Source organism: Empidonax traillii, unplaced genomic scaffold, assembly GCF_003031625.1.
Source record: "Empidonax traillii isolate 1590-97213 ecotype Southwest subspecies unplaced genomic scaffold, ASM303162v1 scaffold734:size1267433, whole genome shotgun sequence".
In the NCBI taxonomy this organism is placed as follows: Eukaryota; Metazoa; Chordata; class Aves; order Passeriformes; family Tyrannidae; genus Empidonax; species Empidonax traillii.
Genome location: NW_020955927.1, coordinates 650,951 through 678,388, shown reverse-complemented (window position 1 = coordinate 678,388; position 27,438 = coordinate 650,951). Strand labels below are relative to the sequence as shown.

The window sequence follows — 27,438 nt, the reverse complement described above, 5'->3', positions numbered from 1 at the left end:
CAGGAATGGAGAGGGATCCAGGCCCTGGGGCCCACATCCCTTTCCTCCTACGTTTCTTGGCCTTTTCAGTTCACACAGACAGCTTACAGGTTGTGCCTCTTCCAGTCCTGCGTGATTATTTCTACAGATGGATTTCTTTTTTTTCAACAGAATGAACACTTTTTTCTCTCTACCTCTAACAAGAAATGACTGGAGCGTTCACAACTATTACAGCCGTGGTTCAATACTATTGATTGGTGCCCCATCTGCTGTAATTCGGTTTATTGGTACCTTTATTCATCAGCCCACACTCAGTGATGTGCTGAGTTGGTGTCTCAGTTCCCTCAGAGCCTCCAGCCCACAGCAGAACTACATTTGCTGACCACGAGAAGCAGCAATTCCTTCCCCTGCATTTCAAGGAGACATTCCTGCCTGCTGGCACATGGAAGGAGTGGGTTGTCCAGGCTGCTCCCTCTTCCCAGGAGCAGCAGCTGGGGCTGCCCAGGAGCTCAGATGCTCCTTCATCACTTCTGTTCCAGATTCTTCCATCTCAGCAGGTACAAAGGGGTCTTTAGCGCTCAAGCCCGACGTGTCAGCTTAACATTTCTGTGGTCTGAACACAGAGGGAACTTATTAAAACACATTTTGTTTAATGCCTTGAATGTGCTGGGGTGGCAGCAGTGTAAAGAAATGACAGCTGCATGGCCCCAGGACTTCTTTCACATGTCCTGCCACTGTGATGCAAATGGCATAAGTGCTCCAAAAGACACGGCCCAGCTGGGCACGTTAAGAGGCAGGAACACTCGGTGGCTTAATAAAGACCCAGTTCTATTACTGGCACCAAAGGAGAGGTCAATTCAGGAAACACTCTGCTTCACAACCCGCTTCTTGCTCCTTGTTCTAATGGGAGAACACGGGATGGCCAAAACTGAGAGGGAGACCTTGCAGTGCAACAGTATTTATACGGGTCCTGGCTATGCTTGCTCAAAGCAGGCTTTGATTTCTTATTATGTCCACTGTTCATTACCTGCTTCCCAAGCAAATGCCTACTTTTACACCTGAAAGCTAAAGAGATGTTTTTAGAAGTCTCATGTGGGGTGTTTCAGTCCTGCAGTCTGTGCCCTCTAACCCTCCTGACCTCACAAAGGCACGGAGAAATGCAGAGGAGTTTCTGAAAGACACAAAATCCAAGTGGTTTGGAGGACACTTCCAAAGTAGGGAGCATTCAGTGAAGAATGCCCTGCTTTGAACTGTCAGGATGTCCTGAAATATATGAGGTTTCACACAGAAAAGCAGCAACTAAAGCTCTGCCTGCCTGGAAAGTGTAATCTAATTACATAAATGTTGAGGCTTTTCAGCATAGCATGTAGGAAAAGGCTGGTTGAATCCTCTTCCAGGGAATGGCAGGATGATTTAGGTGCAGCAGAGTCACAGTCAGCTGAATTCTACGTCTCACACAAACCAATTGTTGCTGTGGTCACACATCTATCTACATTTGCTGGAATCCACTTCCTTGCTTTCCTTACTGGTGATGAACAAGCCTGCGGAGCAGAGGCTCTGAGGCCGTCTGAAATTGTCGGTGGGAAAGGTGAGAGGGCTGATTGACAGCCTGCCACTGTCAGGGCTAAGAAAATCACTGCAAACGAGGGTCACAAAGCCAGCCCTTGAGGCAGCCTTGAAAGTATCCCAGTGAAGCAATTTGAGTAACAAAGAGCAACAATAGCCAGTTTTATTTGCAGTGCACCAGCTCTGGGATGAGGAGAAGGGTCAGGCTTCAGTGGGCAAAGTCCTGGAATCTTGTACACTGGGATTATCTCCTGAGGAACTGCAGAAAGGGACTCTGTGTGAGTACAGGGGTTCTCGATGGAGGATGTGCCTCACTGACCTCCAGGGCACTCACAGGATTTTGGGGAAAGACAGAATGGGGCAGAACATCCAGAGAACCAGGGATTCACAGAAACACAGAATCACAGAATCCCTCAGGTTGGAAAAATCCTTTCAGATCAAGTCCATCCCTCAGCCCAGCACCACCACTGTGTCCTCAACTGCCACATCCACGTGTTTTTTGAACACCTCCAGGGATGGGGGTTCCACCATTTCCCTGCACAGCCTGTTCCCACGCCTTGCCACCCCTCCTGTGAGGAAATTTTTCCCAATAACTGATCTAAACCTCTCGTGGTGCAGCTTTCAGGCCTTTCAGAGAACTGCTGCTGCTTGGGAGTGAAGCAAAAATTTCTGCCACAATCCCAAGCTTCATTATTCCTTGCACAGCAGAGGGGACTTGAAAACGAAATGAAAATAAAAAACAAGCTAATGAAAACTTACTGTAGCAAGAGTCATTAACTGCTTAGATAAATGCAATTTCTAAGCTTACAACATTAGAACAAGTATCGCTTTTACTGACTTGGAACTGCTGAAAGCCGTGGCTGCATCCCCATAAAAGATAAAGGGAGAGGGGTTTTATAGGCTCACAGTTATGTTTACCAGAGGCTAGAAAGAAACAAAAAGAGCTGGTCAGATGAGAAAACTGTGGATGAATGTATGGGAATCATCTGATATGGAGATAAGAAATGGAAAGCCTGTTCAAATTCCTCTGCTGCAAATGTCCTTGTGCATCAGTTCATTTCCATTTTTTCATGGACAGGCACTGATAGTCACCCAAAGGCTCTCCAGCCTGTCAAAAACACAGAGATGCTCCTTTTCACTCAGGAGAACAATTTCTTTTGTGAAATAAGGTGATACATCACTTTTTCTTCCTTTCCCACCGAGGGGTCAGTTCTGCAAGATGGGAGTCCCCTGCTCAATATTACTGGGAAGGAAACCCAAGGAATGAGATTGTTTGGTTATGGCTCTGCTCAGAAAGTCCTGGCAGGGTGCAAAGGCTCCATTTTTCCTCTCCTGTGTCCCACATGTAAAAATTCTTGGAATGTTTTCCTCCTCCTGCCTTCCAAACAGCCTGACCAAGCCTCTCAGCTGGAAAAGGGCAGAGCAGCAGCTTCACTTGGTGTCTGATCAGCATCCAGCTGACTCTGGGAGGGACATTTTTGGTGCATAATGCTCGGAAGGGGCAATAAATGGAATGGAAAAATAATGGAAAAACAGTGAAGTTATTTACCGTGGTGATGAGCTGCAAGACTTACAGAGATTAAAGCACATAACCTGTTACAGCATTTCTCAATTTCCATTGAAAAAAAAGGGACAGCATCACATGAATTTCTTTGCTTGACTAGGGAGAATTATTACTGAGCTGTGACAGTACTCTGGAAAAGACAATTTGAATATGCTTTTAATCATGACCTCAGTGTCAGGTGCAAAACTACTTGAAATGGAGGTGAGATGTCCAAGGCAAACAGTGTTTTGTATTTTGAGTAACCTTCATTGCTTCTTGCAGCACAGGTTGGAAACCAAGGGAAGCCTAAAGCCTGTAAACAGCTTTTCTTCTCATTTAAAATCTGTATATTTTCCTCTTAACACCCAAATGAAATATTACTTTTGCCTAGAGGAGGACAAATACCAAATTCTAAAGCATCAGAAAGAAAAGAGAGAGCAAGATAGAAAACATATTGAAAGCTGGTTTCTGCAGAAAGTATAAATATTACCAGTTGAACAGTGGAATTCATATGCTTTACTGATACATTAATTTCTCCAAGATGAAGTGGCTCTCTTAACTCACGTGCTGCTGTGTCACAAGGTATGTCTGAATGACATTCAAACCTCCCAAAAGTTTGGCAGTTGATGACGATTCAAAATCCAAACACTTTATCTGTGAAATATTCTGAATGTTCTGAAGATTGGTGGCTGACAGACCCTTTATTTGCTCTTTTTTTCCTGGTGGAGCTCAAGCTGTAAGGTAAGCTGTAAGGTAAGCCACACCTCACACAGGCTGCAGCTTGAAACCCACCACCAGCTGACTAACAAATGAAATGATTTTTGGTTTCTGACTCTTCAGTCTTAGTCTTTCAGTAAGAGCCCTGAATTATCTCGGTCTGGGATTATTAGAGGGACAGAAATCCTTTTAGGAGTTGTGGATGACTTTGTGCCCTTTCCTTGTGGTCTCTTCTCTCACTCCCTAAAGCATCTCCCTGTCCCCTCTCAAACCACAGTAACCAGACCCTGGGAGGGAATCCTGCATGTGGGCCTGAGCTTCCTCTTTTAACACATAGAATGATTTTTTTTTTTTTTAAGCAGTCTGTCACTTCCAAAAGTTCCAAATGAGCTAGCTAAAACCAATGCATTGACAGCAAATTCATGACATTAATGTTAGGAGAAAAAAAAAAAAAAAATAACTTCTACATGTTACTACTCTCTCCCCTCTCTCTGTCCTGCCACACATTTCAGTGCAAGTACAGGGAATGACTGGGGTTTAACAGGCTGTTTTCCCAGTGTTTTCTGTGTCCCACTCCAGCTGGGCTAGAGTGGATGGCTCACAGATGGGTGGATTAACATCTACAGAGCATCTGGCAGGGGATATCTGGCCTGTGAGATATCAAGCTTCCCTGGAAGCTGCGCTCAACAGAGCAGCCTTAATTGTGCAATACTTTACCATGGAAGCGAATTTCTTCATTGCCCAGTTGGTTACCAGTTTAAAAACCAAACTATGAGCACCAGAAGCTTTGTCAATTTTTATGTAAGAAAACGCAGAGCTGCTGATGTCGCTCAGGGAAATATTCCCACCCGCATTTCTCCTCCTGCTATCCCATGGCAGGATATTCCACTGATCTGGTTGTGTGTTATCACTTGTACTTCTTAAATATCCTGCCTCCTTTTTTTAAGGGAATTACTTGGAATCCTGGAAGTGTTCAAGGGTGGATCTAGTGGGAGGTGCCCCTGCCCACGGCAGGGGATGGAATGAGATGGGCTTTGAGGTCCCTTCCGACCCAAACCATCCCACGATTCTGTGATTCTACAATACAGTTCTGTGACTTCCATATGGAGCCATCCAAGGAATTTGGCAATGCTTCCCCATGGAAGCAAGAAGGGCAGAAGGCTGAGAGACTGATGGAGGTGCACCTTGATGTGTGTGGGAAGCACTTGCAGCATTTTCCACGCTCAGCAAACCAGCCAGTACTGCTCCAGTCTTTCTCGTGATTTCTGCCATTGATTCAGCACCTCAGGGCTGTGCAAACATCACTGCACAGGATCACAGTGCAGAATCTCTGCACCAGTGGTTTGGGTTGGAAGGGGCCTTAAAGATCCTCTCATCCCAAGCCCTGCCAGGGCCCTGTCCAGCCTGGCCTTGGACACTTTGAGGATGGTTTCATCAGCTCTGGCAAGCAGAAGAAACAGAAAATAGAGAATATCACAGGGCCACTCCCTGGTGGAGACACCATATCCTTTCAATTTATGGGAGCCCTGCTGTTTTTCAGGTGGAATATTAATTTCCCAGGGAACTGGTTGCTAGCACTTCCTTTACCTTTCTTTACCTTTGCCTTGGCTCCTGACTCTCTGATACCTTAAATACATGACTAACTTAATGCTACAAGTACCCCCTTGGAGGCAGCAAAAGGCACGAGGCAGCATCAGTGTGAGTTTTGGCACAGCTTGTGCAAAGCTGCAGCTTTCCTTTCTGAATCCAGGGGATGGGAATACATTTCTACTCAGTGAGATCATTGTGTACCATCCGAATAATATTCTGACTGATGACAACATGCAAAATAAAAACCAACTGGCATTTTGATACGACACAAACAAGTGCTTTGCTTTGGAGGAAAGGATAAATTTGGCATCAAACTGGGGCTTAGTTGACTCCTTTTTAAAAGAGATTTCAAGATCTGTGGCAGAATAATATGGAAATAAGTCAGTCTTTATAAACAGTCTGTTTAAAGTGTCATAATGCAATTCTTTCACAGCGTTGTGAAAATTCCACGTGCCATTTTTCAACCAGGATCAAAGGGCACATGAAAACACATGGGTGTTTTACACTATAGCCTCTTGTAGTTTTTCAGTGTATTTTCTTTGTATTGTCCAAGCCTATTTGCGGGAAATTTCCTGGAGGAGAAGGATATAACACATTCTATGGAAGTTTTTTTTTTGATTTCTTTCTCTGTCCACTGTTGGCCCCACCTTTTTTCTTACGGTATTTGAAGGGTCATGCGGATTTCTGTGCACCATAAGTGGGACTGCAAAGGTGCTGAGACCTGTTTTATTGTACATCTGCTGCAAAGCCTGCAGGCAGTGTGGCCTACCTACTGAGGAAAGCTGGAAATTCAATTTTCACTTTTCGTTTACAGCTTAAATCTTACACAGCTCCAAACTAAACGAGACAGATGTGATCACTGGGGGGTTGGGAAGATGCATGCTCACCTAGCACGGGTTCAGGATCTAAATCCAGGAATTTGGACTGTGCTGGTTCAGCTGGTGGAGGTGTTTTAGTGCTGAGGATGGGAGCTGTGATGAAAGGCTCTGGGAAAGCAGGAATGGGGTCTGAGCGCAGCAGCAGGGAGTGTTATGTGGATATAAGGCAAAAATGTCTCTGGTGAGGCACAAATAGTTGCTCTGCCCATGGCAGGATTTGTCCCAGGATGCCACTGCACTGTGGAGAGAGAAATGGGCAGGCTTTAATGGTTTTGCTGCAGTGATGACACTGGCTGTGCTTGGTCCCATTACAGCTCTCCTGGAAGGGATTACCAGAGGGAGAGCGTTCTCTCCTCTACCCAAACAGAAACAGCTTCACTTTAATCTGAGAGCATTCAGCTTTCCAAAGGCATCAGAGAAGTTTCCCAGCCAAAATCTCATAAAGAATCTGTGGTGTAATGGGACAAGAGACAAGGTCCTCCAGTGGATTAGTAACTTGCTAAAAGACAGGAACCAAAAATAGAGGGGAAATGATGGGTTGTGCACAAGGGAGTTTATCAGTGGGTCCCACATGGATCTCTCTTGTTCAGCATATTCTCAAGTCATCTCGAAAACGGGACAAGTAATGAGGTGGAAAAAGTTCAAAATTTAACATTTTAAAAATGTAATGAAGACCTTCAGCTGAACTGAATAATTCCCCAGTGGATTGTTCATTCGCAAACACTTTTATATTTGAACTGTTTGCTCCAGTAATTGCAGTCTATTTATATTTTCTATTTATCTCCACACCCAGCCCCGTTTCTGCACATCTGATTGCTGAAGAAATAGCCAAATTTGGATGGCAATAATGAAACTCACTTGCCAGTCTGCTCCATCTGCCCGACTATCTTACCTCTCATGCACGTTTTTGAACTGTCGCTGCCTGGCTCCAAAGCTGTTAAGACCTTGTGCTGCAAAATCTTGATCCTTGTAGATCAATCAGAGAAACCCTTCCCGGAGTGACTTTATTATTGTTGTCACCACCTTGGCGGTGTCCAACAAACAGATACCCAAAAGGTGAACGCAGTGAAAGCACTGGATGTGAATCATTAACATTTATGTTGGCTGCAGCGCTTCATACACTTTTGGAATAATAATAGCACTGTATTTGTCGATTCCCATATTTCAACACAGCAAAATAAAAGCTGCAGAGTGGCAGCCCCCAGTTGTCTTTATTTCAGAGATTCTCTGAAATATTGGTGTGTTCTGAGGTCAGCAGGGACCGTGGAGTCCCCCTGATCTGACCTGCTACAGTTGTAGGGCAACGGGTGGAGCCTCAAAATTTGTCCTTCAGAGAGAAAGATTCCTCCTCCCCCGGTGAGTGGATGGTGTTCCCTCAGGAACCACAGCTGAACAGCAGCCTCTCACTTAAGTAAATCCAATCATAAATTAAGCACTCTAAATCTAATTCCTGCTAGCAGTGCCAAAAGATATTGAAGACAGTGATAGAGCCCAGTAAATGCCTACAGATTGTTATGCTGCCAGGTTACATTGGGAACTGATGCTTATTGGATGATCCACAGAAACCCTTTGCTCCTTTCAGCTTTCCTTCCTCCACCTTTTAGCCCAGGGAAAACTCTAACCAGGCTATTCTGATATTTGTATTTCCCCTGTGACCCTGCACTTCCCCATCTTCATCTGCAGGAGTTTGATCAGGGGGATCTGCTTGGAGCTGTGTTGGGAACACACCAGCAGCCCCCACCTCACAAAGCCAGATCCTATTTCTTGCTGGGTGAAAGAGTTGGAGAATTTGGCCTGAAATCTTTCACCCGTCACGTCGCTTTTCCTTCTGCAAGGGGCAAAACAACACCTGGAGTAGAATTCAAGCCTGCAATGCCCATTATAACACACCTACAGCACGCTGAAAATCCCAACAGTGTTGTAATGCCAAGAACTAAATCATGCAACGTGTTGTTGTGCTTTTGAAAAAAAAAAAAAAATTAAATTCCTCCCTCTGTGCCAACAGAAGGGAAACTTTGTTCCTCATAAACTCAATTTACAATCACTATTACTGTCTCCTACTATGTTTTTCATTTCGAGAGGATTCAGATGAGAAGATACACCTAAACACATAGGGGAAACAATCCCCTTACACCTATACAAAAAATTAAATCCCAAGTGGGAAAGGTCAAACGAGTTCAGATTGAGCAAAAGTGGTGTTCAGGTAATTTCCATGCCCCCTACCCTTGCCACAGTACCCGAGCATATTTACATGTATTCCTTCTGACAGAGTCCTGCGAGGCAGGAAATTGGTTTTATCCGTGGAAAAGCAGACTAAAGGATTTGTGCATGGTCACACAGTGGATCCACGAGGAAAAAGAGATTTGGGCATAAGTTTTCCAAGTTGCAAAAGGCACTCTAAGCCCCAGACTCTGAACCTATTTCAAACAAAAGCATATAAGCTTAGTCACCCATATTTTCTCAGGTAGCAGCCAGTTCTGAGTCCCTTAATGAGATGTATAAATCAGCATTTTTCTAGAACTAAATGAGGAAAGACCAGGCCTACTCTTTTAAACCCACAGGGGTGAATCTCCCAGAATACATACAGATACCACTGCCTATTTTTTTCACCCCATGAAGCAGATGGTTTTGAGCCCTACATAAAGAAAATACAGTGGAATATCCTTTCTCTGCAAGAAACAGTGAAGCTAGACAAGGGTTTTTCTGCTTTAAAACATTTTTCAACAGGGACAGCACCCAGGGATTGGCTCAGGTTGGATCTCAGGGAAAGGTTTTTCCCCCAGAGGGTGGTTGGCACTGAACAGGCTCCCCAGGGCAGTGGGCACAGCCCCAAGGCTGCCAGAGCTGCAGGAGGGTTTGGATGATCCTCTGGGGCACAGGGGGTGACCCTTGGGGCTGGGCCTGTGCAGGGCCAGGGGTTGGACTGGATGATCCTCGTGGGTCCCTTCCAGCTCAGGATATTCTGTGATTCTACATCTCCACAACATTTTATGGATGGCACAGCTGATCAGCATTCTTGATCCAAAGAGTCAAAAAGAGGGGAAAGACACCATATCTATTAAAGCACCACTTTGTCCTCATGTGGGTTTTGGTTTTGTTGCTACAGAAAAGTCGACATTTGACACAAAAATATGCTCTGAACACTTCTCATGGTACTCATGGTCTCACTAGCCCAGGACCATTATAAGAGTCATGGAACAACAGGCTCAAGGGCTGCAAGGGACCTCAGGAGGTCACCAGGCCAACCTCCTGCCAAAATCAGGCAAAGATGGAGACTGCACAACCTCTCTGGGTGACCTCTTCAATTCTTAACTATCCTCTTGGAAAGAAGGTTTCTCCCTACATGTGAGCTGAACCACTGTTTCAGATATCCTCTAGATATTAATCTAAGAGGTTATTTGGTTGGTGTGATTCTTTTTTTTTTTTAATTCTTAAATAAATCAAACCGTAGGAGTTTTACAAAATGAAAATCTGAACTAATACAAGCAGGTGGAACACTGTTCTCTCTGGAGTGTCACTGAAATTAGGATTTTAATTATGTTTTGTTCAGTATTGTGACTACTTCTCACTATCTAAATCTCTGCAGAATCACAAAACATCTTTTATATACGGCTCACTTTTGTTACCGTTACATCATAGTGAGCTCCCACTTTTTGATGTTTTATAGTGAATCAGATAATTCCAGAAACTACCATGAAAAGCTGTGGAATAAACATTTAGGAGAGAATTCTGTTTAGTTCATACAGTAGTATTTAGCTCTCAACAGCTGATTCGAATCAGTGCTTAAATGAACTAATTTCAAGAAAATGTTCATGTATTTTCAAGATTAAATCTTGTGAACAGGAGTTTGGGTTGGAAGGGACCTTCAAGCCCATCCAGTGCCACCCCTGCCATGGGCAGGGACACCTCCCACCAGCCCAGGCTGCTCCAAGCCCCGTCCAACCTGGCCTTGGACACTTCCAGGGATCCAGGGGCAGCCACAGTTTCTCTGGGCAATCTGTCCCATCCAACCTACACAGTGTAGATCACTAACAAAAGTACCTTAAAGCTGCAGTACCCCATCCCTCTCTGTGGTTACTGCTGAATCAGAACTGCTGCTTTTCGGCATGGCATGAGACCAGCAAAAATAATATTGCTGTTGCCAGAGCTATAACTAGTTCTGAGAACACACAAGAAAACTTCAAAGTACAGCACTGCTACAGGCTGCAAGAAATTCTTGAGCCACTGTGGGCCCTTCCAGCCTGATCCGTCCTGGGACTCTGTGTGGTGTTCAAATCTCATCCATCAGTGCAGCTTTCCCCACCCAAAGCATGTTTAAGGCTCAAGATGCTTTCAGGCAACTTTGTTTGCATGATAGGAGGGCTGAATGGCTGCATCTGAATGTGTGGGGTTTCTTCATCCAGCAAAGCAGATGTTGAGTGATGTAGTGATTTAGTAATGCCAGGCAATGCTCTTTTCCCTACCAGAGCCTCATCCCTTCTGAAAAAGACTGTTGGGTTAGCTCTCCCTGATTTTTGTAAGGAAACCAAAGTGATAAGAAGCAGAGAGCAAAAAAAATATTGTTTTAGAAGAGAAGACAAATGGAAAAACCAAAGGTTGTCTTGGGTCAATCCTGTCCTTTCACCTGTTGCTGCTGAGTGGTTTGTGAGATCTGGAGCATATGTGACTGGGAAAGGCCAGATGGGCAAGCAAACCCACAAGCCTTGCTCAAAGGGGTCCCTCTGCTCAGTACGCTCCATTTTCAGCCAAGGTCTGCAGTTTTTAAGAGCTGCTCGCTAATTTACAGCAATAATCTCAACCTCTTTCTATAATTCCGTATGCCAACACAACTGGAGTGTTTGAATAATCTTTTATTTCCCCTCCAAGGATACCCTGTGACCACTCTGAAAGTGTCAAATATAGATATAAATACCAGAACACTGGTAGGTGAGAAAAGGAGCCCCAGAGCACTGAAGGAGCTCTGCAGTTTATCTCAGGGACATGCTTGCAGCTTCCTGACAACTTGGCTTCAACTTCAATTTCCTTTCTCCCTCGCCAAGCACCATATGCTGACTGTTACAGGGAAGTGACACTTATCCTGCAAGCCTGCAACAGAGAGGCTATATTTAAATTCAACTGTGAGGTGAAAGTGTGCTTTATAAAAACCTCTAGGAAGCTGCATCCAGATGGCTGCAGAGAAGAATCTATATCTAGGGATTTTGGGGGAGGATAACAAGTCACAGCAGCATCACTTCTGAAGTTTTGGATGTATAGTGACTATTCCCTCTCCTTTCAGGTAGAACTAAGACCATTTTGCACAAGGTAGTGTTTGGCATTCATCATCTGACTATTTGGCAGAAAGAAATTTTTAATAAACTTGGTTTCTTTGGGATTTTCTGTAACTTATTTCTGCCTGCATGTTATCAGTCTCAGCTCTTTGCTTGTAGTTAACCTAATGAACTCAAGAGAAATGTTAATACATTTATTTCAGCATTTTGTCAGTATAACTTCACTTTTAAATGGCAGAGAGACACTGGGGGAAAGCTCTGTAACCGCTGGAATTATCAGCATTGAATATTTGACATTCTGAATTAAAGTATTCCTGGCATTATAGCCAGTTCCACAAAGGGAGAGATGGCAGTCAGGCAGCTGATTATGTTTATTCCAGATTTCCAAAGCAAATGTCAGTCCTGACAGTACCTGAAGCGGTTCAACAAAGCTGTGACATTGGCACAGTTTTTGGCTTCAGTTTTTTGGAGGAAATGCTTTAGAGTAGCTGAGGGTACTTATGAATTAATGTTGAAGGGTTCTTCAGTCTGGCTAATGAAGGACCCCTCAGCTTTGCAAAACAGTTTTGGAGACTGAGAACAGACAAACCCACAAAAAAATCTGCAGGTTGACCATTCCATCCACTCTTCAGATAAGGGAACATCTGAGCACCAGTCTCTGATGTGTATTTTCCTTCTGCATGTCTTATTTGAAGCAAAGGGATGAAACAGATGGGAATCAATATTGTTTTCCAAGATGTTTCCAGAGCAGTAACTTCCCAGAGTAAGCTCACACTTCACTGGGTTTTGCTTTACACGCTGTTGATGTTGTCACAGTGACTGAATGGAGCAGGGTGATGAAAAGTTGTATGTATGTGTACACAGATAAACACACATGTATCTCCTAACACTCAAAGTAAAGGAGCAAACACATTTCAGAACAAGTACATTATATCTTGACTGGGAAGGTGCCAGTGTGCTTCTCACAGGGAAAAATCGTGGAAGCCTGTCAATAAACAGTGAAAGAGCACCATCTTGAAAGAATAAAGTTACACCTCTAAAGCTCGATTGAACTGAGCAACGTTTCTGTTTGATCAGCATCAAGCTCACACAAATCCAACAACAAAGCTACTGCTTTTTTTTTAGAAAAAAAAAAAATTTCTTAGCAAAACTCTGGGACACCTCAGTTCTGCTCTCCCCAAAAGGAGCTGACCTGCAAAATCCAGTTTAAGAAAGCTCGAGATAAATCTTTTCCCACTGATCTGTCTCAGTTAATGAGGTGTAGCAGGTTGGCAGGGCACTTTGTTTATGGCCCCCACTGGCCTCACGAGACACACTCTGTGCAGAGAGCGCAGGGTTCCTTTATCTGCTTCTGCTCCAGTGCCAGGCAACCACAAATTTGCCACTAATGCACCCAGTTATTTATCTGGGCCACGAATTCGGCTCTAATCTAATTCCCAGATGAGTACCCGTGACAGGACTATCCCAATTCACCTTCATTCAGTATGGAAACCCAGATTGGCTTTTTATTAACAATTACAGCCAAGCAGTGGGTTTAGCAGAAGAAAAATGCACCACACAGGGAAATTTGACTGTGAGATCCCCAGTGGGGCCACAGTCCCATCTATAACTAACCCTGCTGAATCCAGCTCTAGAACCCATTTGCCAAAGTCTAAAAGCCCAAACAGTCCCTGTCTAGTCCCTCTTTTCTGTGTGGTAATTTCTTCCAGAGAACAGAGAAAGAGGTGCAGGGCTTTTTCCTGCCCAGAATGCTCCCTTTACCCCTTTGGTAGGGGATGCAAAGCAGACCACTGCTCCTAAAACAGAGAATCACCAAATCATGGAACCATTAAGGTTGGAAAAGCCCTCTGAGATCATCGAATCTGACCATTAACACAACATAACACAACAAACCACATCTCTAAGTTCCACATCTAATGTTTTTTTTAAACCTTTCCAGGGCTGGTGACCCCACCATTTCCCTGGGCAGCCTGTGCCAATATTTCACAACCCTCTCAGTGATAAAATTTTTCCTAGGATCTATCCTTAACAGGGAAATAAAGGAGGCACGGATTTGGTAAGGAGGTAACAGTAGAATTTCAGGCAAAATATTTCCCTCCTCTCCAAAACACTGCTTGAACTGCCCAGAATGTTTGAGAAATAAACTGGTCCCCAGAAGAAAGTAAGCAACCAACCACATCATCACACAGGTGAAATGCTTTGGGTGTTGGATTGGTCTTTTTTAAACAAGTACAAACCATAATTGCCATAATAGATAATATAACAACAAAACCTATAATAACTCTGAGTTCACGCCTTTGAAGAGCAGGTAAGTTGCAAATTCTAGCTGTTCAAATGTAGTGTGTGCCATTAGGAACCAGAATGAAGAGGAATCCTGCTTTCTTCCACAGCAGGCACTGACATCTCTTTGCAGGGAAGCCAAGCGGGTCACTGCCAGTGCCACTGTCAGGAGCCAACACCAAGGCTCCAGAGCCCCAGGAAAGGTGGTTTATCTCCTAATTCCATAGCAAAAGGTGCTTAATGGCAACACAGAAGGCAACATTTTAGGAATTTATAAAAGAAAATTGTTTGTGTTTAGATGAGCAACGTGGCATCGTTCCCTGCCTCAACAGGGGGCAAAAGTCACTCAAGGCAGGATGACATAAGCCAGGTAAGATTTTGCTGAACCAATACACTTCATATTATGCAAAGATATACAGCAAAAAAAAACCCCTTTGAGTTCAATCACAGATCCATTATCTGAGCTTGTCACCTGTAAATTTTCCCCCACTTCAGTTTAAGGACCTGTGATTTCATTGTTCTGTATCAATTCTGCTGCTCTGCAAATCCCTTCTGTGCTCCCTCATCATCACATCCACAGTGCTCTGTCACCTCCAGTAAGTAATTCTTCCCCATGTATTACCCTCCTCTAACTCACCAAATCATCAAGCTTTCCTCCTGTTAGACTGAGCTTTTTTTGCTTTTATTTTTATAGCCTCACATCGTTATTTATTTTGTTCCTCTTTTCATTCCCTGCCTCAAAGCTTTTGCAATCAGGATCTGAACCTGCTGCTCCAAACCGGGGGGTATAATCTGGTTAAAAACATCAACTATTCACACGATTTTCCACTAATGACAGTGGGACCATCCTAGTTATTCATGTGAAGCTGCTGAGCCACCTTCTTCAGTACAGCCACTGCTCTCCTTAGGTACCCAAACAAACAAATGGCACACCGAGGACTAAAGTCTTTTGAAAATAAGAGGTTCTTTGGAAAATCTGTTTCTGACTGCTAACGCTAAGCCATATAGAAAATTTCAGTGATTGACTAGTGAAAAAAAAAATAGCACTTAAACAGCATATTTAATTGATATGGCATTAGCTTCACTGACATTTAGAGAACATCAAAGCCAGAACATATCTGTATCACGAGGGATGAGGCAAAAAAATGGAACTTCAGCAAGAATGATCAAATTTAATTCAATGAGCAACAATGGTTAGGATAACAAAATGTTCTATGCAGCAAGTTTACTCATCCTCTTAACTTTATTTGTGTAGCCTGAAATTGGATTCCATAGAAATGCAAAGTTTTTCAGATTGCTCAGATCTGAACCTTTATCTTTCCCTGCAGGCTATTTGTATTAATCTGCTTTTCTTTGAAGCACAGAGCTGTTAAACTGTTAAAGCTCATTTAAAATGTGGCTATATTTCTATCAATGGAGCCAGATAGTTGAATTATAGATTTTAATTATGCTTTTTATGCTTTGGAGATGCTTACTTAGAAATATGTGCAACAAAAGTATGCAATTAAAGAGCCTTTATTGCTGCTGATTGGTGAATTGCGTCTATATTGACAGCAAGAGATGGCTTAGTGTACGGAAGAATTTACATGGGCATATACAGAATTTACAGAATTTTATTAGTGATTAATATAAAACTCACAGCCAGCTTTGTTACCCCTACCTTTATCAGTATCATGAAATCAAAACACCTGAAAATGTAAAATGACTTTTGCTTTAAGAGTGAGATACAAGAATATTTAAGACTTGAGCATCACCCTTCCTGCACATAACTGGAAAATCAGAATTTATGCTATTCATCTGACATGTCTGACTAGCTTTTCCAGTTTAGCAAAGGCACAGCTGGACAGTTTCCATCATGAAATATTCAATCCCTTTCCCCAGTGAACCAGGGAATGGATAAAAGCCCCCTCACCAACTGGAAGTGTTAATGTGGCCACGAGACTGGGAATCTCGAAACAGGGAATGCAGTGCTAGTTATAGCTGGGGGAGGGAACCCACTTCTGCAAACTGCAGCTGTGGGAAAAATAAAAATAAACAATAATTAAAAAAAAAAAAAAAAGTAAGAACAAGCACTGCAGTAAAATGGCAAAGGTGAGTTTCTTTGCTTTTCAGGGTGTTATTGGACAGCAAGGAGTGTGCTCCTCTAGGCTTTGCCAGGTTTGGAATTAAAAAATCATCTTGTACCATCAAATCCCCCTGGCACTGGAGTGGAGACAGATACAGAATAAGCCTAATCCTTTCACAAATACCACCAACCTGGCAAGATTTAAACAGCAGAGATGACATGAGCACATTAGAAAAAAAAAAAAAAACGGCAGATAGGAGGTGTTTATAACAGACAGTTGTTTCCTTCCTGGACCTTCTAAGCTTTCCAGCATCAGAAAAAAAAAAAAAAAATAAAAAAAAAAAAGGTTGAAACCAGAAATGATTACCAGCTATTTCACAAGGAACACAGTGTGTGTGTCCAACATCCTCTCTGCCTCAGGATGGGTTCCAAAATCTGAGCACGTGCATTCACGCCTGTTGTCCAAAGTTTTACTTCTTTTAGTAAGAAGTAAATTATATCACTGACTTCTGTGAAAGTAGTTGTTTAAAATATGACTTAGCACGAAAAGGTGTTCAAATAATCTGGAAATACCTTGGAGAAATCATGGAACCATAGACCTGTTAAGGTTGGAAAAGACCTCTAAGCTCAGGGATTCCAACCCTTCTCCTGCACTGCCGAGGCCACCACTGACCCCTGTCCCCAAGTGCCACATCCAACACCTTGTGAACACCTCCAGGGGTGGGGACTCCACCCCTGCCCCGGCCAGCTGACCAGCCAGGGCCTGACCACCCTTTCAGTGAAGAAACTTTTGGATGTCCCCCCTGCCCCTCCCCTGGCCCAGCTGGAGGCCGTTCCCTCTCCTCCTGTCCCTGTTCCCTGGGAGCAGAGCCCGACCCCCCCCCGGCTCCCCCCTCCTGTCAGGGATTGCAGAGCCAGAAGGTCCCCCCTGAGCCTCCTTTTCTCCAGGCTGAGCCCCCCCAGCTCCCTCAGGAGTTCTCCAGACCCTTCCCAGCTCCATTCCCTTCCCTGCCCACTCTCCAACCCCTTGATGTGTCTCTTGTTGAGGTCCCAGCCCTGGGCACAGCCCTGGAGGGGTCTCAGCCATGCCCAGCACAGGGTGGGGAATGCCCTGGGGCTGGGACACCCCATGGCTGGCACAGCCCAGGGGTCATTGCCCTCCTGCCCCCCTGGGCACGCCTGGCATCGTGTCCAGCCCTGGCACAGGCACCCCCAGTCCTTTCCCACTGGGCACTTCCAAGCCCTTCTGCCCCATTCTGGATCTGCAGGGGGTTGTTGTGACCCAAGGGAAGGACGTGTCACTTGGCCTTGTTGACCCTCACAGGACTGACCTCGGCCCATGGATCCCATGGATCCCATGGATCCAGCCCGTCCAAGATCCCTCTGCCCAACAGCAGATCCCCATTTTTGCTCTGCACTCAGCAGCAATCAAAGATCTCACAGAAAGCAAATGTGTAGTCCTTGAACATACTGGTTGTGAAGGCCACCTTCTGCTTCTGCCTGTGAGGAGCGTGACTGTTCCTCATTTCACAGCAGGGGAATTAAATCTTCATACCACTGTTCCAAATTCCCCCCTTCGCTACCAGGGACAAAAACATCATCCCTCTCTGTGTCAGAAAGGAGTTAAATAAATCCAAAATCCTAATCCTTTTGCTGGATTAGTCTCAGCATCGAGTCCACAGTGGACACATTTATAATTCTATATATTTTCCTCTGTGTTAGCCTGCCTATTTACAGTGAAGATCAACATACCATTTCATGCTAATCTAGGCCCAGAAATTTCTGTCAGTTCAGACCCTCTGTGTGAACCACAAGTGGATTACTTCACCTGAGATAGTGGGTTTAATACCCCACAAGACTAATTCACAGGTCATGTCATTTTTGCACGATGTTGTTACAGAGATAGAGTGGGCCCTGATTTTCAAGAGCTGGTGACAGCCAAAGGGTAAATGACAGGTGTGTCCTTGCCAGGCATCTGTAATGAGAAGTCTTTCATTTTGCTCCATCATCTCTTTTCTGCACTGACTAAAGGGTATTATCCAACCTTGTGGCGGGGGAATAATTTAAATATTTTTTTTCAGCAAGTAGAAAACACAGGGGCCTGTTTTGACTCTAAGTTATATGCTGTGTGAGCCACTTTCTGCAGAACACTTTGGCATTGTCAGGGTTATGAAGAATTTCTGGATGTCTGATTCATGAGGAGGTGTCCATAGCAAACATCATTAATATGTTGGTCAAAGGCTCTTGTTCAGACACCTGGCTGTAGAAAATATACATATATTCACATAAATCCAAATGAGCACACATGCATTTGTATTCACACCGGTTCACTCTCAAAGTAATCACCAATATTTGGCTTCTAGACATCAGTAAATGAACAAGCACCGCAGTCTACTTGTTCTCCCCTAATTCTAATTTATCAAGGCTTGTGGTTTGCTACCAAAAGCATCATTAGACACTTAACAGAAGGAAAATGGAAATGAGCAATTCTTCTTAACAAGGAACCTCACTAAAAGTTCTTCATTTTAATCAGTTGAAACTATTAGTTATTTTTAAAATTTGTTTTGTATGATTAAATGTGTAAAACGTGGACAAAAGATTACATTTTGTTTGTTAATGCAGGTTGTCGTGTTGCTTGTTTTGTTATTACAATCTGTAGCCAGTATGAATGTAAATGGCTAAAGATACAATTTAAATAAAATACAATTAGATCGAACTTGATAATAATACGATGACTTTGTTTATTTTCTATTACTAAATCATATTTATCAATAGACAAAGCCCATATTGTTTTTGAGTTCCTAGTAAAGCATCCAATTCTTCTTCTAGCAGTCAAGGCATAAGTAAAAAATCCATATCAGCTAAATTGCAAGACCTGCAAGAATATAATTCAGAATTATTTAAAACACAAATATTTATTTTAAATTACTCAACGATATTTCCTCAGGCCTCAGATTCTGCTGATCCTCCCGAATACGTGGTAGAAGGTCTTTTATGTTTTGATTTTAAATTGCGTGACTCACAGAAGTCAAGCCCCTCTATATGTGTTTTTCCCTGGAGGAATTAGCACTCCCTCCTCGGAGCAAGATGCACACGAGACCTGCATACACAACTTTAAATTGCTGCTGGGCCCTGGGGGTGCCTTTTTTTAGATGGATAGATATATATAGATATATAGATATATATATATATCAGACTGTCTGGGCAGTAACAACATCTTGTCTTCTCAAGCTGCATAAATAAAGCAAGAGATGGAGATCGTCAGAAGATGAATTGAGATCCAGAGCCATTAATGACCTTAAGAACACTGTTATCCATAACAATCATATTGGGATTCTGGGCAGAATCGAGCAACAAGACATTATTTTGAAGTATCGCTTTTCTTCACAAGGGGTCTCTGCTGGAATGAATCTGTAGCTACACAATAAAAATTCCCAACCAGCATAATGACTGCGAAAACCTGTAGAATCAATCAATCCGAGCCAGGAGACAACTAAGATTTGGATTCTGAGGTATTGACCACGACCTGAAGTCAATGAGAGCGGCGGAAAATGGCAGAAATTCTGGAGTGAGCACATTTGGTGCCAGCTGTTCTTTTTTTTTTTCTGCATGGGAAAAGGCACAAATACCTCTCTATACAAAGAATCACACATTCCAATCAATACCACGGGGCTCTTTATACAGAGAGAAAGTTTCTGTGCCACTCAAGTTATTTTTCTCTCCATAAGCTATAACGTGCCACCCACACAGACTTAATGTGTGGTCACAAATCAAAACCTGAAAGCCATTCTGTTGGGACATAGCTACTGACCCAGTATTAGTAAGACAAAATAACATCAGAGGGGTTAAAAAAAAAAGCACAAAGAATTTGATTCAAGTAATTAAAAAAAAATCTTTTCTTCTTCTTTTTTTTTTTTTTTTGTTTTGCTTCAACCAAAAAAGAAAAACCTTAGTAATTGTTTTTCCCCTTTGGGAAAGTCATGAGCATTTGATACTCCCCACATCTTGAACATCACTGATAGTACCGGCAGGGACACTGAAACAAAAATGAAAAGGAAGGGCAAATAAAAGAACAAAAACCCAACTAACCAAATGTCTTCAAAGAATTAATGAAAATTACCTGATTTCATGCCCAAAATCCTGGCAGTCTACCCTGCTGACTGAAGAATGTATCTATTATTAGTGTTAAACAGCTTTTATACTACTTCAGTGATTGCATGAAACCATTAAGTTACAGCCTCTATTATCCTAATTTTTTTAGGGCAACTTAAATGATTTATGAACTCACTAACTGAAATGATGACACACCATCTTCTCTAAATAAATGTTCTTTGTTCTAGGGAAACATATCAGTAGGAGGTTTGATCTAATAATTGTCCTTAAAAATATTAGATTTTGAAAGTGGGTACATTCTGGAAATAGCTTATAATACTGTTTACACCAAAAAAAGATTCACTCTCCTCCTGCCATTTGAGTTTCTTGAGGATCTTTGATTAAATGCACCAAACAAATAAGGAGAAATACAAAGAGAGATTGTCAAAACACAGACTCCTGCAGCGTGTGATGAAAAAAAATATACAGAAGGCAATCTTGGCATCAATATCCTCCCGTGCTGCCAAGCTGAAACATGCTCGTGTTCCTGTCAAACTGGCTCCTGAGAACACTCCCAACCCTGCTGGCACAGCCAGCCCTGTGCCCACCGTCCTGCCCAGGGGCTGGAACAGCTTTGACCCACTGACAGAATCTCCACCCTTGCTTGGAAACCCACCAAAAGCAGCGGGGGAATGCGGGGTAGGTCAGGGGCAAAACAGCTCAGAGGCTTTGGGGTGCTGTGGGCTTGGGCTCGCTGATAAACCCCTTGTGGTGTGCTGAGAGTTCTGCAGGATCCTGCAGGAAACCAGCTCCCTTAAAAATGCCCTCAGGGTCTGGTCACGCTTTCCACAGGATCTCCGAATGGTTTGGGTTGGAAGGGACTTTAAAGACCATCTCTTTCCAGCCTCCTGCCACAGGCAGGGACACCTTCCACTAGACCAGGCTGCTCAACCCCCACAACCAGCCTGGCTTTCAACACTTCTGGAGATGGGGCCTTTCCCCAAGGTCTTCAAAGGTGGACTGAGGGCAGGTGCTGTGGATCAGTCTCAAAAGGGAGCTTGGTTTCTCCTGGGCTCTCGAGTGACGAGGGCTTCCCTTTACCCAGCCCAGATGACTTCTCTGCTCTGCTGTCTCACATATGCAAGAGAGCTGGAAAGACAGGCTTATTTTGGGAATCAGAACTGCCCACCTCTCCTTGGTCCTTCCTGCTCAGCCCTGAGCCCCTCATGTCTGTCTGCATTTCATTCAGGTATCCTGAAGAGCTCAGGCTCTTCCATCATTGCCCTTGGAGATCTCTTTTATCATCGTCTGTGGAGATATTCCAGCCTCTTGCATCACTGGGATTGTGAGTACAGACCAGCACAGGAGTCCAGTCTGTATCTCCTGCCCCTCTCATATCTGATATCCATCTTAGGGGGGCCCCTGATGCTCCTGGTGCCACTGGAGGGAGTCAAAGTCTCCTTCACCTTTGTGAACATCCACTCTGCGTAATTATCAGCCCTTAATATTTTGGGTAAACTCAACTATGCTCTGGTTACAATTCATCTGAAAACATATTCCTATGTTTTCTGGTATGGATACAAAGCTCCTCTGTCTAAATTATCTGTTCCTTCATTTCCACCTTTTCACCTTCCGGACAACCCCCGGACAAGTAGGTCAAGAAACTAATATAATTTTGATAATAGGAATTGCTACTTGTAAAGTATCACAACCTGATATGTGTTTAGGTCTTAAAGTTCAAACAAAAAATGCTCTGCATTTGGAATAAAGGGCTGGAAACTCAACGATTTTGGAGGACAATATCCAGGTTTCCAGACCTGGAAAGGTGGTCATTTAAAGCTTTTATTTTGCTTTGCTTATACAAGCAGTTTCACCAGAACCAGTCATTTAACTGGTGTCATGTCTTTGTTATGCCCAGCTAACTAGAATAAGAGAGGCTGTTCAAGTATATCACTGAGAGAAATTAAACTCATCGATGTTTTTCAGATCCAGACATTCTTAATAATTAATCAGTTCAAAATAAACCTTGCAAGAGCACAAGGAAATATTATTCCAGGCCATATACCGGGGTGAAAATTGTGAATCAGAGCATAGTGATGTGCACCTCCACAGCTGAACCCCCCCCAGGATTTTTGCTAACACTGCCTGTCAGGAGTACACCTGTGTCAGAAGTTTGGTGAGAACTGTGGGCTAAAATAAGTTGATAGGGAAAAAAAATATACTAAAACCAAGTAACGCTGGTGATGTTCCCACCCAAGTGTTAAAACATATTAGTTTTAACTGGAGTCTTGCTCCCTTTGCCCTGTGCATTCAGTCACTGGGGGATTCAGAACACAGGAGAGAAACCCAACATGGTCTTATCTTTAATTCAGTAGCTTCATTTTCTAATATTTTCACATCTGTAGCTGTTTATGAACACAACCTATTTTAAAACAGCTTCTAAAGGAGCATTTTTTAAACCACATGAGCACTGTGCTGCAAAGAGCTCCTCACTTGTCCAGGTGGTTCTTTTTTTTTCCCTTTTGCAGACTGGAATTGGACACTTCTTAGGTGTAGTTACCTCAGAAGGATTTCAATAGTCACTAAAACCTGGTCCACTTTCATCCACATCATATCTTGTAACCCTTTCTTCCTGTTCACAGGATTGGCAAGGTTCTTTGACTTCATATGTCCCAGAATTACTTTAATGATTTGAAACCCTCTTTAAATAGCCAACCTAAATTTATTCATAGCCAGTTTATACCAGTTTGGCTTTAACACAGCGGTGGCTTTTGGTTTAGATTGTTCACCTCACTTTATAACATGTGCATTGACAGGACTGTATCCACTTTCAGCTCTTCCCCCCCCAAAATATTGCCATATATTTCCACCTTAAAAGAAAAAAGCTAGGCTCTTCCTTCCCCTGATTTCTCACATCTGTTTCAGATTTTAAATCATTTTGCTTCAGCAAAACTCCACAGCATCCCTGAGGAGATTTCCTCTGGACCTTACTTGACAGCATGAATACTTGCCTATCTCTGTAGAAATTACCTCTTCTGATACAATGTGGGTTCTTTGCATAATTTCACAATCACTCTTTCCATCCTGGTAACCTCTCATCTCGTTCTGTTTGGATTTAAATTCCTTTGTCTGGGTTGCTGATTTACATAAGAGGCACAGCACTCCCTTTGTGTATTAAATAACAAATTATAAACTCAGTTTCTCTTGCCAAAATACTTGTTGATACCAACTACAGGAGTCACCTTCCATAAAATATTGACACAGCATTCCCATGAACCCAAAGGTTTTCAGCAGCCATCCAGGTGCTTTCCTGGCATTTTCCTTCACAGATCAGGGATAACGAATGCCACCAAAAAATGTGCCAATTATTAAATTTCCTCAGGAGAATTATAGGGAATAGCACACTATAAGGAATGCCACATAACCCACACAACCAGTCCACCATTTCCAACTTAGAGTTGGTGACATCAGGTGGAACTGTTTAGTGTTCTGCAATGCAGACTAAAACATTATTTCATATACATTTGTCCCTTTCAGTTCAGTCCTGTAACACTGAAAACTCCTGGCCTTGTGGACATACACACTCCAAAATCAACTTGTTTGCCCATGGACATAACTGATCTTTAATGCATAGGGTAAAATATGGGTGACAGTGGATTTTTCTACTGCTGCTTCCCCATACCTGGTGCACCGGTTGTTTCATCGCCATTGGTTTGCACTATGAAAAGTAGGTAAGTGTAAATTTTATGTTTAAAATTCATATTATACCAAAGGTAAGACCTCTCATAAGAAATTGGGCTCAGTCAATCAGTGTGTTCCCTGGTGCAGATCTTTGGCTTCATCCCTTAATTTATAACAGGTTCATGGTAAGATGGACAGTTGGCAGTAGTGACCAGAGGGTGTGGACACAAAGCAGTTGCTTTTTGCCTTGCTGGGATATGATCGGGGAGACTAACTTTAGGCTGAAAAGGGGAAGATTGAGATTGGATATCAGGAAAAAAAACCAGTGTCTTCAGTCACTTTCTGTCTGACCCCACTGAGCTACCAAGATCCTCCCAGGAAGGGTTCGAAACAGCCCACTAGACCTTCACCCTGTACATCTCACTCATCCTCAGCCCCACGGATTTTGGCCTGGCATGGATGTTAAAATGAAGGGAGAAGACTTCCCTTCCCCATTAACCTTTACATGCCAGGTCTCAGGTGTGGCTCAAGAGCTGAGGGACTGGAGGGGCTGCGCTGCCACTTTGCTCCTTGGTGATGCAAATCCCGAGCCAGCGCAGGCAGGAGCTCTTCCTTCCTTCCCTCTCCATTCCAATCAGGACCCTGTCCCTGAGGGAACATTTCCATCAGGTAAAAGACAGGTGAGGGAATGAACAGACCAATTAGGCTCCTGATCCTACAGCCCTGGAAAGCAACTGGGATTAAATTTGCAGCTTGTGGCTCGTAAACAAGGTCACCATGCTCTGCACCGCTTCCTAATGGGAACATATTTTATGGGGAAACTTTGCAGTAGGGTTTGGTTTGGAGGGGCTAAATTGAAAATATGCGTCTTTTCTTGATCCAAACAGCTCTTTATTACTTCCCAGCTCATTTCTGGAACGGAATAGGCAGAGAGTAGAACTGAACGTGAGAAAAACTTTCTTTGGGGTTGTGTAAATTAAATTGAAACCCATACACAAACCCAAATAAACATTAGCGATATGATTACAGATCTATAGAAGTTAACAATGTTGCTGTAATGATGGCTGAAAGGACAAAAATTCTCAAGGACCCGATTGTAAGAGCTGAAATGAAATACAATTCCATCTTTCATGGTTTTAGCAAGATAATTTTGGTTCAGTGTTGACTAATACAGAATAATGGGAATAAAATATGCTGCCTCAGTCTCTGCATTATTGGCTTTACATTATTGGTCCTGACAGCTGGCTTTTAAAATGCAGTAAATATTGGGCAATGCTGTTCTGTTAAGACAAGCCACTTCATCAAGCATTTTTTCCAAATCACACTTTATTTTCAAAATGTGTTTAATTTGTCTGTATATGGCAAAGGAGCCCACCGAAAAATTGACCTGCAACAGAGTGCCCTCTACTGTATGTATTTGGGAAAGGAAAATAAAGCAAGTTCCTTGGAAATAAAATCTTTCCAGACTGAGGCTAGCACTTTTCTCACAGGCCACTGGACACCGAACTAAATTAATATACACATAGGCATGTATCACTCTTACCTTGCTCTAAAGGGCTGGGTATCACTAGAGAATAATAGCTTAAAACAGGCATGGAATTTGTACAGACTCTTTCATGGTTTTCAGTGAAATCAGTGTGTGCCTTCCCATACCAAAATAGCCTGTGATCATGGCATGGACAGCTTTTAGGGAAGCTGAAAATTTGTCATCTATTGCCCTGCTGCCCCACTTTTTCTTGGCTGCCAGGAGGGAACTACGACAATATGAAGCAAAAAATATCTCTGCTTAAGAGATGTGTTTTCTCAGTCCTCAGTCTCTCCTGGTCTCTCATTTCTCTATCTGCCATCAGGTCCCTCCTATTAGACTGAACTCTCCTTTTCATTCCCATGTCCTTGATAACCCCACTGGCTGTTACTGAGGTACAACCTTTGCAAAATGATTGAGGAGGTTCTTCACCAGTGCTGTCTCAAAAGAGCAGAAACTCACAGGTTACAAACAAATCATTGAAGTAATTCCACAGCAAGGCCCAAATTCTCAACCAGATCTGTTCTTTTGAAGCTCTCCCCTGTTTTTTTGTTCTGAGTTTTTATTTGGCCATCTAATGCCAAGTTTTGGGGTGGACCAAACACCTGCAACCTCTGTTAAAATTCATCGTGGCTCTTACCACTCAGTCCCTCAGGGAAGAGAAAAACCGCTTCTCAAAACGTTGGTATAAACAAACATTAAACTTTTTTTGAGTCACTTTTCAAACTCCCTCATTTGTACCATGAACAGCCCCCACCCCCCCACTGCTTTGTCAGCAGAGCATGCAGAGCCACAGTTTCATTCTCACAGCCTCAACCTGTGTCTGGATGAACCACACTGAGAGCAGCTGAACTTGGTGCACCATCAAAGGTGAGCCACGTTCGCCCTCTGAAACCAAAGGTGGTGTTTCAATCCCTGGGACACTCTTGACTGTGTCGCCAGGGCAGGGCAGAGCAGAGGCAGAGCAGTAAACAGCAAAGTTTTCCAGAGCAACATCAGCAATTATCAAAAAACAGAAGCAACACAAGCAGCATTCCCGTGGCAAACAGTGGCCTTGCAAATGGCCTTGCACATATTTCAGCAGAGGATTTGGTGTCTACGGGTTTGTTCCCACAACTGGATCTTTTCCTTAAGGAAACCCTTAATGACAGTTTACAGCTTCTAAGGACGATACCTCTGTAATTGCTTTCCCTTTGCTTCATACCTGTAAATCTTGTATCTTGTGCTAAATCCCTGTCGACTTCTGTCCACAAAATCTGTGTATTCCTGTGAGCGGTGGAAGGGTCCCTTATCAGAGAGGAGCCAGTCGAAGGGGCTTGTGACATGCTGGTCCGAGACAGCAGCAACCGCTAAACCCCAGCAATGAAGACTCAGTGCTATCCACTCCCATAGAGCCATCAGAGAGAGCAATTCAGCACCAGCACTGCAGCGCCATATCATGCTTCCACTGGGGACTTAGAGCCTTCATTCTCTTAGCTTTCCCTCAACACCTAGACAAAATACACAGTCAATTAGATAAGCACACACTAGGCATCCCTTGGAAGCAGAAACAAGTTTCCTTTTCTTTCAGCTTAAAGAGATAGTGGCCTCCACGTTATTACATTTTACATTAGCATAAACCCCACTAGGCTAGTTAACAGTGGAGTGTTTCGGTACTTCAGATGCTGTGAAACTAATGTCTTCATTAACATCATCAGCGATAATATTTACTGTTGAAGGGAAACCTTCACAAATCATCAGGGAAGGGATTGTTGGGTTTTTTCTTTTTTTTTCCCAGTCATTAATGAAAAATACGCAACATGACAATTCTTGCCCGTAACAGCAGCACAAAATCATTCAGCAGTGTCAGTGCATAAGCTCACAGTTCACACCTTGGGCAGAAAATAGGGGAGGTTCAGAAGACCCAGCTGCCTTCTTTTCTTAATGTCCTTGGAAAAGCCAGGCAGTGGCTTGTCTTCACTGCGACCTGTCATTGTGGTGTTCAAACCAGCGTGGCAGGGCAGGGACTGCTCTGATCAACAGCTCTGGAGCTGCCCACAGTGAGCAGTTCAGTGAGTTATTCCAGCTCCAGACACTGCAATTTTGAGCATCCCTGACAGTAGCACTTTGCTTGCAGTCCAATTTACTCCAACCCAACGGCTCAGGCCTAGAAACATTTTTTAAATGGACCCCAAATAAGTTTTTGTGTGCCCAATAACAAATCAAGTGTTGATTGCCTCACGTAGGAACTCAGTGAAGACAAGGCAGAGTTTCCT

At 43.3% G+C, this 27,438-nt stretch overlaps 1 protein-coding gene across 2 annotated transcripts in view; it reads right to left on the bottom strand.

Moving 5' to 3' along the window:
• The window catches only part of LOC114066102 (BMP/retinoic acid-inducible neural-specific protein 3), a 155,334-nt gene that overhangs the window by 112,618 nt on the left and 15,278 nt on the right, over positions 1–27,438 (bottom strand). For both annotated transcript variants that reach the window (XM_027900516.1, XM_027900517.1), the window contains exon 2: positions 26,388–26,673. In XM_027900516.1, the coding sequence (XP_027756317.1) occupies positions 26,388–26,623 (236 nt within the window). In that variant the 5' untranslated portion in view covers positions 26,624–26,673. The remainder of the gene's footprint in view (positions 1–26,387; positions 26,674–27,438) is intronic.